Source organism: Schistocerca americana, chromosome 1, assembly GCF_021461395.2.
Source record: "Schistocerca americana isolate TAMUIC-IGC-003095 chromosome 1, iqSchAmer2.1, whole genome shotgun sequence".
Classification (NCBI taxonomy): Eukaryota; Metazoa; Arthropoda; class Insecta; order Orthoptera; family Acrididae; genus Schistocerca; species Schistocerca americana.
Window position 1 is genome coordinate 592,718,586 of NC_060119.1, and position 14,086 is coordinate 592,732,671.

Sequence of the window (14,086 nt, forward strand, 5' to 3'; positions counted from 1 at the left end):
CATGCATAACTATTTTAGTATACCTTAATTATATAAAAGCACATAAAAAGTATTTGTTCAGTGCTTCTAGTGCATCAACTTGACATTTATATATGTGTGATTAATTCACTATAAAAAAATCTGTGGTTGTAATTATTGCATACAGTGTGTATGTTTGGTGATATGTCATGGCATTATGCTTCATTAATGAAGATATTTATATCTGCTTATATGTGCTATAAGCCAATATTTATTATTTTTTGTAGTATGCTTCTAGTACTTTACATACCTGTTTGACCATTTTCTACTGATGAATTTTTTCCTAAATTTCAATATAAAATTGTGAAGTTGACAACTGTATTTCATTTTGAGAAAACGTCACAAACCCCTCTGTGCCCTTTAGTCAGCAGTGGAAATATACCCAAAAGAGAGAATGATTCATAACATTCAAGACACTGTCGTAAACATTCAGAACTAAGGGAAAGCAGTATACTTGTTGGATCTCGTGAAATGGGAATCAGGGGCAGTGACATAGGGATGCAGGAGCCAAAGATGCATGTTGGGATAGCACAGAATAAGATCATCCTGTCCCCTTCATGCTTTTATCTTACTAATGAGAAGAAAAGATGTGAGTATGCGAAGAAGAGCATTTTCTAATAATGATCAACAAGCTGTAATCAATAAATCACAGCATTTGACCACAATACTTGTTCTTCCACCCACAGAGATGGATGGAAGTGGTGATGTCCAAACTGATAAATGACCTTTTCCCACAATCTGCAGCTACCCTTTTAGACAAAATGATCCTCCAGTATACAGTGTGTGCAATATAACCTTGTCTTTTAGCTAAATGCATTTTATTTTGTAACAAAGACTGGCCTTTAGATTTTCCAAAGATTTGTCGTCAATTGTAGCTGACAACACTATTATTGTAAAACTTTCAAAATTTTATCTTTTGTGGGGCCTGCTCTTATGGAATGTTTTTTATCAAGTGAACAACCAGTCACAATTAGTCAGTAGTGTGATTTTTACCTCTCGTATTTTCTCAGGTATGATCTTTTTTACTATGAACATGTAGTCAAACGAACATAAAACCAAGATGTTAAAAAGTTGTTAATGTAATTTGTGAGCAGTCAGTTTTAACTATTTTTTAATGGCCTTGCTACTTTTCAAAGGTATAATGGTGAGGACTCATTGTGTTTTCCCTCTCAGATACACATTTTTCTTACTATCCATTTTCATAGTATTGTATTCTATGTAATTACTCTCCATCATTCGTAACAGCATGCTTTGTCAATTTTAACTTCCAACCATTCGAAGGGATGATGTGGAGCGATGCCAACCTCTCATCACCACCACTATCACAGTAGGATTACTTCTGAATGGTTACTTTGTGCATTTCACAAAATTCATACATTTATAATCGGCAAGGGCACTCATAAACATGTTGTTGAGCATCATCATACTCCTTGGATTTTGTCCCATCTATAAAGGTGTGCCTATCGGTAGATATTCAGGTTAGTGAACACGTATTGCTTCTGAATTACTATTTTATTAATCCTAATGCACCAGATTGTGTGATTGTATTTTAATCCTCAAATTTTATCTTTTGACTGTACTACCGTAGTGTATCTTCTGTTTCATGCTAGATGCTATATTATTGACTGATAAAATTATTTAACTAGATGGATAAAAATCTACTCGCGAAGTGGCGGCAGAACACACACACAAGATTGTTGTGATTGACAAGCTTTTGGAGCCAGTGTCTCCTTCTTCAAGCAGAAGGGTTGAAGGGGAAGGAAGAAGGGTGAAGGAAAAGGACTGGAGAGGTCTAGGAAAAGGGGTAAATTTTGGGAAAGTCACGCGGAACTGCGGGTCAGGGGAGACTTCCCGTACAAGATGAGAAGGATGGCCAACCACAACAATCTTTTAGTTTTATCATTACCAGATTATTGACTGAGTGGTAGAAATTTTGGTTTATTTGTAATTGTGATGGAAACGGTTTTGTTGTATATAGATAGTCAAAACTGGCTGATGCTTACTTGTATTTTTAAATTTTAAATGTTAACAATGAAAAGGATAGTTGCTACTCACTGTATAGCAGAGGTGCGGAGTTGTAGGTAGGCACAACAAAAAGACTGTCACACTGTGTGTGTTTCTTGTCTATTTTTGACAAAGGCCTTGTTCGCCGAAAGCTTATTGTGTGACAGTCTTTTTTGTTGTGCCTGCCTGTCACTTAGCATCTCTGCTATATGGTGACTAGCAATTATCCTTTTCCTAATATTGTTACATTCAATCCTGGATTTTCCATTGTTTAAAATTTTAAATGTGCATTACACCTCAGCTATTTGATTTTAAAAAGTTGGAGCAAGTATGTTTCTAATTTATTTCTTCAGCATTAAATTAATTTCTTCCTAACCCAAAGTAATTTTCCTAGCAATTCAATACTTACAAATCTTTGAAGTCAGTATGATTGTTAATTGCCAAAGTTACTCCACAAAGTCGTAGTGTAATATGACTGTTAATTTTCAATTATACCAAGCATCTTTCTCATTATGTGTTGTTACTTTGTCATTCCCAACTTTGTGACTATAAAAGAAAAATGTAAGAAGAATATTTCATATTTTAGATATTTAAACTTAAAATGACTATTTCTCTATCCTTAAAGAGAAAAACAATTGGAATTTCTGTTATTGGCAGGTGGTCACTGTGTGATGAAGATGGATCATCACTGTCCATGGATCAACAATTGTGTGGGACATCGTAACCATGGGTATTTTACTGCCTTTTTATTTTTTGCTGTATGTGGCTGCTTGCAAGCAAGCATTGAGCTGACGTGCTGTTTGTACAGAGCACTTAATCGGGTAAGTATACTGGACCCCTATTATCAAGCAGATGAGATCTTTTCTATGCTTGTTTAAGTTTCAAAATGTATCAGTTTTGAGATGTGGGAAATTATGTAACAGTGTAAGTGGTCAGAAGCAATTTATTAAATTAGTGGAATAACTGAGCACTATTATTAAGAGAAATTTTTCCTCTTGTTGCTTTCTGCCTGTGTAAAGTCTTGTCTTCTATCAGAAAAACAAAGAGCTTTGAACAACATATATATGCTTATATTAGCTCCTCATTGCTTGTAAACAGGCACAGCCTGAGGTTTGATGAACTGCTATAGGTTGAAAATTGTAATGGTGTGACCATGATTGTGTAAAGATACAAGTTAATTTTTACAAAAAGTGAAAACAGCAACTAGCTACCAATATTAATGCAATTTATTAAGAACAAATAGTGCTCTCCTCATGGCATTGAGGCCGTCCTGTCCCAAAGGTCCTGGACGGTTCTGAAAAGCTTATAATGTTCATTTCCAAAACCTTAATTATAAGGCTCAGGAACATTATTTGCAAATAGAAAAGGAAATGGTGGTTATCACATATGAAGTGCGTAAGTACTATATTTTCTTTTTGGGAATACTACAAGCCTTTGTGGTCTTGGTTGGGCCCAAGGCTAAACTTTCAGAACAAACAGCTCACGATCTTCATTATTGTATCTTACACTTTTCAAATTATCAGCACTTGATACATTACTGCCCACCCTATCAACATTCTAAGGCATACTCCCCATGTGTCCAGATTTCAAATTTGACAGTTGTTTTCAGATTGACTGCCACAAAGAGCAGTACTTGGAAGGCTTTCCGATAAAATTCAGAAGAGAGTTAGTTGGACTGTCCTCAGGGGCTCAGCATTTGTTTGCTGGGCACAGGTTTGGCAAGCCCAGAGTTCCTGAGCTGGGGACTGCTAAGCACCGCCAGTCCCCTGTTGCCCTAAGCTCTGGGGATGCTTCAGCGACCACTTTGGAACGTTGTGTGTCGGAGAGAACAGGAATCTTGACTTGACCACCTGGATTGTGAGGAAGGTAAAAACCTCTATGAAAATCCTCTTAATTTCAAGGTATTCTGCACGTTGATGAGGTGCGTGGCTGATGAGGTGGAGCAGTCGTTAGTGGGCAACCTCTGGGGAACCTGCTGCACCTCAGTTGTATAAGGCTTACCTAGGCATGTGTGCTCTGTCTAGGTGGGCTTTCTATTGCCCTGGTTGTTTATGGATCCCTCTAAGTTTTCTGTTCCACCTCTCAGCAGAATGCGTGGGCTGCTGGTAGGTACTAATACCCAATCAAATAAGAGGGCTTGTGCAGCCAGTCCTCTGGACTCAGGGATATTAAAGAATTCAAGCGGGTTCAGTAACAGAATGCATGCTGCTGGCCAGTGAGGTTTTTATTGGCTGCGTGGAAAGAGGGGGGTTTTGAGAAAGTATCACCTTTTTACATACAAAAGAGTTAGAGGCGATTGCTGGTAATTTAAAATCAGTTAAGTCGTTATGAAATGACACACTGTTGGTGGAATCATCTAATTCTCAACAAATAACAAACCTCCAGAAGGCCAAAAACCTTGGGTAATATGCCATTGAGACTGAGCTCCACTCCACATTTAACTACAGTAAAGGTGTTGTGACCTGCAGAGACCTGGTGGACACCCATCTTCTTTGGAAGACCTGAAAGTTGAATGGACCCTAGGAGGCATTTTAAATGTGCAGAATATTATTAAGAGCACAGGGTGTTGTGATTACATCCAACTCGTTAATCATCACTTTTAATAGCACAGAACTCCCTGAACATATTAAGGCAGGATTTCTTCACGTAACTATATGAGGCTCTTCGTCCCCAGTCCACCACACTTGGATGTGAGGGAGAAGCCACTTGTGGCAAGTATGGTGAGGCTGCCCGTGAAGTAGTCAGATGTTCATCTCCTCCATAGTGTGTGAACTGCAGTGGGGCTAACCCTGTTTTGAGTAGGGACTTCTGTGTCTTCCTTGAAAAACAGAAGATATGGGAGATTAAAACCATATGATGGATTCCCTGTGGTGAGGCCAAGAACATGTATAAGACCATAAAGCCCGCAACATTTGCTACCTTCTTTGCATCAGCTATTAAACAGCCAGTACAGAAAACTGATGCTGCTACACAATCAGAGATAGCTAGTGTTATCACTAGTATCTGCATTTGTCAGTGTACTTGTGCTGCTACAGTTACTTCATAGTCTACCTTCCTCCAAAAACATTGGAAAAGTCTGTGGTCACTAACATTGCGAGGCTCCCTGCTCCACCTACAGTTCAGTGGGGTTCATCGTCCAATGCTGCCATTACCACTGGTGCGGTTGAGGCGAAATTTTTCCAAACCAAAAATGCAGGAGTTTGCTAAACAAATAGCAGGTGAAACATAGGAAACAGTATACTCAGAGGTAGATGCAAGTGATAAATTCAAGAACTTCATGACACTGTTCAAACAAAAATTTTAAGAGATCTTTCTTAAAGTGTTACGTCCGTTCTCAACAGCTGAACAAATCAAATGGGTGACGAAAGGTATCAAAAAATCATCTCAAACACTGAAGTACCTCAGCTATATCAAACACAGTCAAAGAAATCCATCTTTCTATTCTTTTATAAAAGGTGTAGGAAAACATACAGGAAAGTGTTGTGTGCTGCTAAGAGGGCTCACAACTCCAAACTGGTGCTGAGTGCTGAAAACAAAAGCAAAGCAGTCTGGAAGATTGTAAAACAGGAAACCGGCAACAGAAAAATGAATGTGTCAAACATAAAAATAAAAAAAGACAGGATTCTAATGAAAGATCCAAAATATTTGGCAAGTAAATAATTATTTCAGCAGTATAGGTACAAAATTATGCAAAAATTGCAAAAAGTCCCTCAGATCACAAAGCTAAACAAAAGTGTACCACATTCAATGGTATTACTGCCCACAACAAAGGAAAAAGTGTACAAAGTAGTTTGCAAACTGAAAAATAAAAATTCAGCTGGTTTAGATGAAGTTCCAATTTTTCTAATTAAAGACTGTATAGAGAGCCTGTTACCACCATTAGTTTATATTATATTGTATTGTATGTTTATTGGTCCTGTGAATCATACACTGTATAGGGGTACATAATGATATAGGACAAGTCAAATAATTTGCAATAAAGTTTAACAGAAAAAGCTGTTGTATGGTTTTCAGTATATTGCAATATAACTCTAACATACGGGCATAACATTTCACAAATAAATTTTACATGCACACATTTCATACTTTTGGCCTTGATTATACAGACACACACATATATGTAATAGACCACATATAATACACAGATACATCTAATGTACACATTTCTTATTTTGGCCTTAATTGTATAAACTATTTAACATTTTTCACATATTTACATTGTAGATAAAAATTCATGAACACTATAGTAACAATTCTGTAGCAAGTAGTCACTCACTGCAGTTTTGAATTTATGCATGCCAGTTATTGCCTTAATTTCTTTAGGTAGTTTGTTATACAGTTAGCCGGCCGGAGTGGCCGTGCGGTTCTAGGCGCTGCAGTCTGGAACCGAGCGACCGCTGCGGTCGCAGATTCGAATCCTGCCTCGGGCATGGATGTGTGTGGTGTCCTTAGGTTAGTTAGGTTTAATTAGTTCTAAGTTCTAGGCGACTGATGACCTTAGAAGTTAAGTCGCATAGTGCTCAGAGCCATTTGTTATACAGTTCTTTTCCTGTTTTCAAGGGTCCTTTTTGTTTTAGTGTTGTATGTGAAAACTGCATATGTAAATCTTGATTATCATTCAAGCAGGGTTACTTTCCTGACTACTTAAAATATGCTAAAGTACTGCCTCTCTTCAAAAAAGGAGACACAGGAAATATAGTAAATTATAGGCCACTCTCACTGCTCTCATGCTTTGCAAAAATAATAGAAACTATTGTGAAAGATAGACTTATTAGCTAATTAAATAAGCACAACCTCCTAGCCAAGGACCAGTTTGGATTCTGAACAGGGAAAGGCACAGAAGCAGCAACAGCATATCTCACTAAATATATCCCAGAAGCACTCGATAAAGGAAACTATACAACAGGTATATTTCTCGATCTAACCAAAGCTTTTGACACAGTGGATCACAAAACACTATTGGTTAAGCTAGATGAACCAGGAATAAGGGGGATTGTAAAAAAATGGTTCCAGTCATACCTAGAAAATAGAATACAGATGACTGAAATAACACATTTATCATGTAACTCCAACTGTATTGAAAAACATATTTCTGACCTCAAACATATAAATATAGGTATACCACAGGGTAGTGTCCTAGGTCCAGTACTATTTCTAATTTATATTAACGATTTCCCACAAAGTATAAAGCATGAGCGTACAATATTGTTTGCAGATGACTCTAATGTGCTAATAGTGACACATCACATGTAGATCTAAGAGAGAAAGCCGAAGAAACACTAAAAAGTGTATATGAGTGGGCAGCTATCGACCAAGTCACGCTTAATATTAAGAAAACAAGTGCTATGAACTTTTACATAAACAAAAAACCATATTATAATAACTTGAAGTTAGGTAATGAAACCATACAATGGGTGGAAAGCACAAAATTTCTTGGCATGCAAGTTGATAGTCAGTTGAAGTGTGAAGACCATGTAAAAATACTTCGTAACAGAATCTCTACAGCAAGCTATGCCCTCAGAGTTCTTACTTCAGCATGCGATATTTCATGTGTTAGATCAGTATACTTTGCGTACATCCATTCTGTTATTAGTTATGGGATAATATTCTGGGGAGTGAACAGGAAAAATATTGAAGCTATATTCAAATTGCAGAAAAGAGCAGTATGTATAATGACCAAGAGTGGCAGCATGGCTCACTGCCTTCAACTTTTTAAAATGCTGGAAATCTTAACTGTCCCATGTGAATATATTTTCAGAATGTTATGTACATTTAAAAAAAAAATATTGGACACTATGTTAACAATGGTTCTGTACATGGTTACGAAACTAGGAACTGCAATAATTCGCATCTGGATAGAAAAAATAAAGTTAAAATGCAACAGAGTCTACTGTACAATGCCATCAAATTATATAATAAATTATCGCAAAACATAAAAGACATAGAGACAATCACCTCCTTCAAAGAAAAACTAAAAAAAATTTTACAAAATAAAAGTTACTATACAGTAATGGAGTACTTGAATTGAAAAAGGTTACTTAAAATCTGAAAGTTCTGTATTAAACTGTATGGAGAAATAATAATTATATAAGACTGAAAAATGTAAATTAGGTTATAAGAAAATTTCACTGTCAACTATTGTGTAAGAAACAAATTTAAACTGTTAAGTTGTTTATTATTCAATGACTAAATCCATGCAATGTAAATTGTTTCACGGATTAATAAAGAAATCAAATCAAATCAAATCCAAAGCCTACCCGGGGCAAAAACTCAAAGGCCAAGCATCCACCACCAACAGAGTTGGGAAGTAAACAGTCTGATGATGTCTACGTGTACTATCTGAGATTTCACTTGACTCTTCAGTAGAGCTAATGGAACTTGATATCAGACTGAACCCCCTGGTGGAAAGAGAGGGTGAAAGTGCAACCCTGGTGATAGATGGCTCCCATATTACAGTGGAACATTAATGGCTTAAATATACATGTGCAGCAACGGCCCGTGTGTTTACAAGAAACACATTTTAAAGCCACTTACAATCCTGTGCTATGGGGCTGTACCATTCACTGAAAGGATGACCTCGCTGGTACAGAGCCGAAGGGAGGGGTTGGTGTATTTGTCAACAATGCGCATCCCTCCTCTGCTCTCCCCCTGGCTGCTGACCTGCAAGCATCTACATCTACATCCATACTCCGCAAGCCACCTGATGGTGTGTGGCGGAGGGTACCCTGAGTACCTCTATCGGTTCTCCCTTCTATTACAGTCTCGTATTGTTCGTGGAAGGGAGGATTATCTGTATGCTTCTGTGTGGGCTCTAATCTCTCTGATTTTATCCTCATGGTCTCTTCACGAGAGATACGTAGGAGGGAGCAATATACTGCTGGACTCTTAGGTGCAGGTATGTTCTTGAAACTTTAACAAAAGCCCGTACCGAGCTACTGAGCGTCTCTCCTGTCGAGTCTTCCACAGGAGTTTATCTGTCATCTCCGTAACGCTTTCGAGATTACTAAATGATTGTGTAACAAAGTGCGCTGCTCTCCGTTGGATCTTCTCTATCTCTTCTATCAACCCTATCTGGTACGGATCCCACACCGCTGAGCAGTATTCAAGCAGTGGGCGAACGAGTGTACTGTAACCTACTTCCTTTGTTTTCGGATTGTCAAAATTCATGTGTATTGGAGGATCACTGTTTGCTCGCTGCATCTACCTCCACCAGATGTAATAGACTGAGGCTCTCATAGAACTTGTTAAGCAACTCCTACAACCATTTCTCCTACGGGGAGACTTCAGTGCCCATAATGTCTTTTGGGACTTGACATCTACTTTCCCTCGGGGTCAGGTTTTGGAAAGCCTCATGGTATCTCATGAACTGTGCACCCTTAACATAGATACCCACACTCATTTATGCACTGCTACTGTGTCATTCTCAGCCATAGACATCTCTTTCTGCTCTCTTGCCCTCGTAGACTGTGTTCAGTGGGAGATCACTAATGACCTTCATCCCAGTGACCACTTCAGACTCTGCATTCACGTGCTGGTTGGAACACCACGTGAAGAGCAGTCACCAACATGGGTCAGCAGGGCTAACTGTATGCTGCTCAGCCAGCTGGCTGTGTTTGAACATCACAACAGCATTCAGAAATGGGTGGACCACATCATGTGAGTGATCCGTCATGCTGCCAACTTACCCATCCCAAAGTCCACAGGTCATGTTAGGATGTGATCCGTACCTTGGTGGACAGATGAGTGCTGTTCAGCCTTCCATGACAGGCGTGTGTTTGGGGCCATTTAAATGCTGCCGTACTGCAGACAGCCTCATTGCCTGTAGAGTCACAAGAGCCGTGGCTCGAGCATAATTAAGAAGAGAAAGAATAAGTCATGGCAAGTGTTCCTGGACTCTGTGCTGTTCTATGGAAGGTTGGGAAGCAATCAGGTGGATTTCTGGTAAATGCAGTCATTTACCAATAGCAGCAATGCTAAAAGAGGGTTGTCTCCAAACAGTGCCTGGAGACATTGTACAGATGCTGGCAGAGAATTTTACACAAACTACTGCCAGTACCAGCTAGAATGGTATTTTGTCGCTACCATGCAACTGTAGAGAGGGGAAAGTTGAGCTCCAGATCCAACAATTCTGAGATTTTACAACTACCCTTTTCTCCTTATGGGAGCTGGAATTGTCTCTGTCTGAGGTTCATAATACTGTACCTGGTCACGACCAAATCCGGTAATGCACACTTCAACATTTGCAGCAACGTCAAAGGAAATTCTCCTTGTACATTTTAATCTTATATGGCAGACAGGTAACTTCCCCAACTCGTGGAGAGAGGGACTTTCAAACCTCTCCTCAAACCAGGAAGGGACCACACATATCCCAGTAGTTATCGGAGTATCGCCTTAATGAGCTGTGTAGGAAAGATCGTGGAGTGAATGGTTAACTGTCGTCTGGCCTGGTTGTTAGAGACCATGCAACTCCTTAGCTGCTCTCAGTGTGTGTTCTGGAGATTCTGGTCCTCTGTCAACAACCTAACCCTACTAGAGGTGGATATTGAGCAGGCTTTCCTATGTAAATATCAATGTACGTCATTAAGACGTACGATACTGCTTGGAGACACTGTATTCTCGCACAGCTGCATCAATGGGGCTTTTGTGGCCCCTTCTCCATCTTCATACAGTCTTTCCTGTCTCAGTGGTATTTTAGGACCCGAGGTGGTGACACACTGTCATGTTGTTTTGAGCAAGAGAATGGTGCCACTCAGGGGAATGTTTTAAGTGTTACCCTCTTTGCCATAGCCATCAACAGTATCACATCTAGGTAAGTAGTCCTGTACAGTGCTTCTTATTTGTGGATGATTTTGCTGTTTTCTGTTCCTCCTCCAGTATTACAACATGTAGCTGTGAGCTGCAACTTACACAGCGCAGTGGTTAGAAGTGTGGGCTGGAAAGACAGGTTTTCAGTTGTCTGCAGATAAGTGTGTGTGTGTGTGTGTGTGTGTGTGTGTGTGTGTGTGTGCGCGTGCGTGCGTGCGCTCATGTTAAAAATTCTTGTCATATTTTTAATTTACGTGTCTTGCATATGATAGACGCCATCCTAAATTTTAGAGACTCGGTAAGGTTCCTGGGCATCATTTTTTACTCCAAATTGTCTTGGTTGCCACACCTGAGAGACCTGAAAGCCAGAACCCTGAAGGCAATGAACATCATACAAGTGTCTTATCTACAGGTCTTGGGGAATAGACAGTGTGTGTCTGCTCTAGTTTTATAGGGCCTTCGTGTGTTCGTGGCTGGCATATGGGTGCATGATGTATGAATTGGTGAGGCCTTCTTGTTTGAAGGTCATTGATGCTGTTCATCATGAGGGGGATTCAGCTGGCTGCAGGTGCTTATAGTGCCAGTCCCATGTATAGTCTCTGTACTGAGGCTGGGCAACCATGACTTACCATCCGGCAGCAGCTTGTCGTGGTGCGTCAGGTATGTAAGTTCTTCACAACTCTGACTTCACCCGTGTATCTTACTGTTGCTTGTCTGGCTCTGGAACACCTTTTTTCGAACCATCCATGAGCCACAATGCCATTTGGGATCCACATGCAGTGTGTGCTGGAGTCTCTCCATGTGGAGCAAGTACAACCCCAAATCCAGTTGTAACTGTCTCCTGCCCCGGTTACTGCAGAGGCCCAGTGTAATTTTAGATTAAGTGCAGTATAGGAGAGATTGCACTCCTGCTTCTGTTTTTAATTTAATATTTTCTAACATTTTATATGAGCACCACAACTACGTAGCTGTCTTTATGGATGGGTGTAAACAGGGGCCTCAGTTGGTTGCTCTGTCATTTTCCTGGATTGTGTCCTCAGGGTAACTTCAAGTATTTACTGTGTTTGTAGCAGAATTATATGCAGTCTTGCAGGCACTATAGCAGATGAGACATTCTTTCAGTGCTAAATTTCTTGTCTGGTCTCATTCTCTGAGTGCCCTTCACTCTATTCAGCATTTGTAACCAGCAAATAAAGTAATCCAGGATGCCCTCCTTGGGTACCAGGGCACATGGGTGTTGTAGGGGATGAAATGGTGGGTCTAGCAGCCAAGGACGTATGATCCTCAGGTCCTTATTGTGTCATCTCCGTGTGTGCTATCACCTCGCTGTTTAAGTACAAAGTCATGCATCGATGGGAGGTTGAGAGGCTAGAAGTGACCGACAATAAGCTCCATGTAGTAAAGCCCACAACTCGGTTGTGTTGTACCTCTTTCCAGTCATGTTGACAGAACGAGGTCTTTCTTACTCGTCTTCATATAGGCCCCAGCTCTACGATGCATGGCTTCTTGCTATGGCAAGAGGACCCTCCAATGTGTGGTGCTTGTTGCATGCAGACAACTGTGTGCCACATTTTATTGGACTGTGTTTTATTTTCCGACCAGTGGGTCACAGCAGATTTGCTGATGGATCTGCCCTGTATTTCAAGTGATGTTCAAACGAATGTGATTTGAGTTTCAAAGTTTTGTGAATTATCCAACATTTTCAAAAGATTTTAGGGGAATGGTTTTATTGTGTTCACAGGGTGACAGGCTCACCCATGTTTTTTATTTTTTTTGTAAGTGGGCAGCCAGCCACATTTGCCTGTGCCTTTCTTTTAGCTCCTTTGTAATTTTACTTGTGTTCTAATCTCCTGTAGAACACATTTTAGTATTTCTTTGTTTTCTCAGTGTGTATGTTAACATTTTGCACTTTTATCCACGATCTTTTCTTGTAATATTTGTAAGCATGCTGATAACATTCCCCACTGGCTCCCCTTTAGCTCCAAACACCACACACACACACACACACACACACACACACACACACACACACACACACACACTCTTTGTTGGGCCAGGATTTGGGTTGGAATCCACTTCTGCTTGACCATTGACAGGTTATAACTGCTGTGTGGGCATAAGGTGCCATCTGGTTCAGGCATGACCTGTTGACTGAAGGCTATAGATGAAAACACTTGCTGTTGTTCCATCATATGTAATTCCAATTATACCGCATCCTAATGGGCGAATAGAATGTGAAAGTCTTTAAAAAAAACTCTGCATTGGGGAAGGCTTTAAAAGAATGCGTGCCTGAAAATTCGAGGCTGTATGTAGACCAGACTCAAATAACAGTGCAAATTGGGAATTTAAATTGTCAGTTTTTTCACACAGCACTGTAGGCTGAGTAGTATTAATGGCATGCTTGAATAGAAAAACCAAGAACCAAGTAGACATCAACTCCAAAAATATTTTCTACGGAATTAGTGGTGAACATGAGAAAAGGCAATGTCCTGGCCATCTGTTTCTACTTCACAGAGAGCTTCATTTAGTGCAACAGCAGAATTTTATGATGTCCTTAAGCTTACAATTTGAAATGCACAGAGTCCAAAGGCAGAGCACCTGTACTAAAGCACATTGATTCATTGTTCATAGTGACAGATGCACCAGTATCAAATAAGAATGTAACAGGTACATTCTTAATTTCCACATGTATCATTATTTTTAGTAGAACCAATGCACTGCATGTTCACTTCCAGTAATCTTGTGGGTGTCTCTTATAGAAACATATGACAGGGCTCCTGTTGGACATTGACACTTTTGCTATGTGTCCCTTGTGGAAGCACAGTTGGCACTCAGTTTCAGAGATGTAAAGTGAAAAAATCAGGACAATTAGGCAATAAATGAATATATTGCATCTCAACCATATGACTGGAGCCAGAATGGTCTTGGCAGGCCACCATCAGATGAGACATATTTAATGTATCGGGATTGAAAGGAAAATTTCTGTGTAGTTTCTCGGTCCCACCAGGTCCTTCATAGGTGCTTTAAAGTCAGTGGAAACATTTGCTGAGCCACTTACGAAATTTGAAAAGCACGAGTTACATGTAACACCTCTGCTAATGATGGATCTAATGGACATAAAGATTTTGTGTGTACCTCTTTATCAAGCACAAAACAAATTAAACTTTCAATAAATTTATACTTCCTTTTCAATTCTTGTAGATCTGTAATCCATGAAGTGTCAGAGTCCGATATACATTGTTGAAAAATTACAGAAATT

General features: G+C 39.6%; 1 protein-coding gene across 2 annotated transcripts in view; it reads left to right on the forward strand.

Annotated features, from left to right (window-relative positions):
- The window catches only part of LOC124625289 (palmitoyltransferase ZDHHC6), a 127,191-nt gene that overhangs the window by 43,906 nt on the left and 69,199 nt on the right, over nucleotides 1–14,086 (forward strand). For both annotated transcript variants that reach the window (XM_047149160.1, XM_047149159.1), the window contains exon 4: nucleotides 2,680–2,843. In XM_047149160.1, the coding sequence (XP_047005116.1) occupies nucleotides 2,680–2,843 (164 nt within the window). The remainder of the gene's footprint in view (nucleotides 1–2,679; nucleotides 2,844–14,086) is intronic.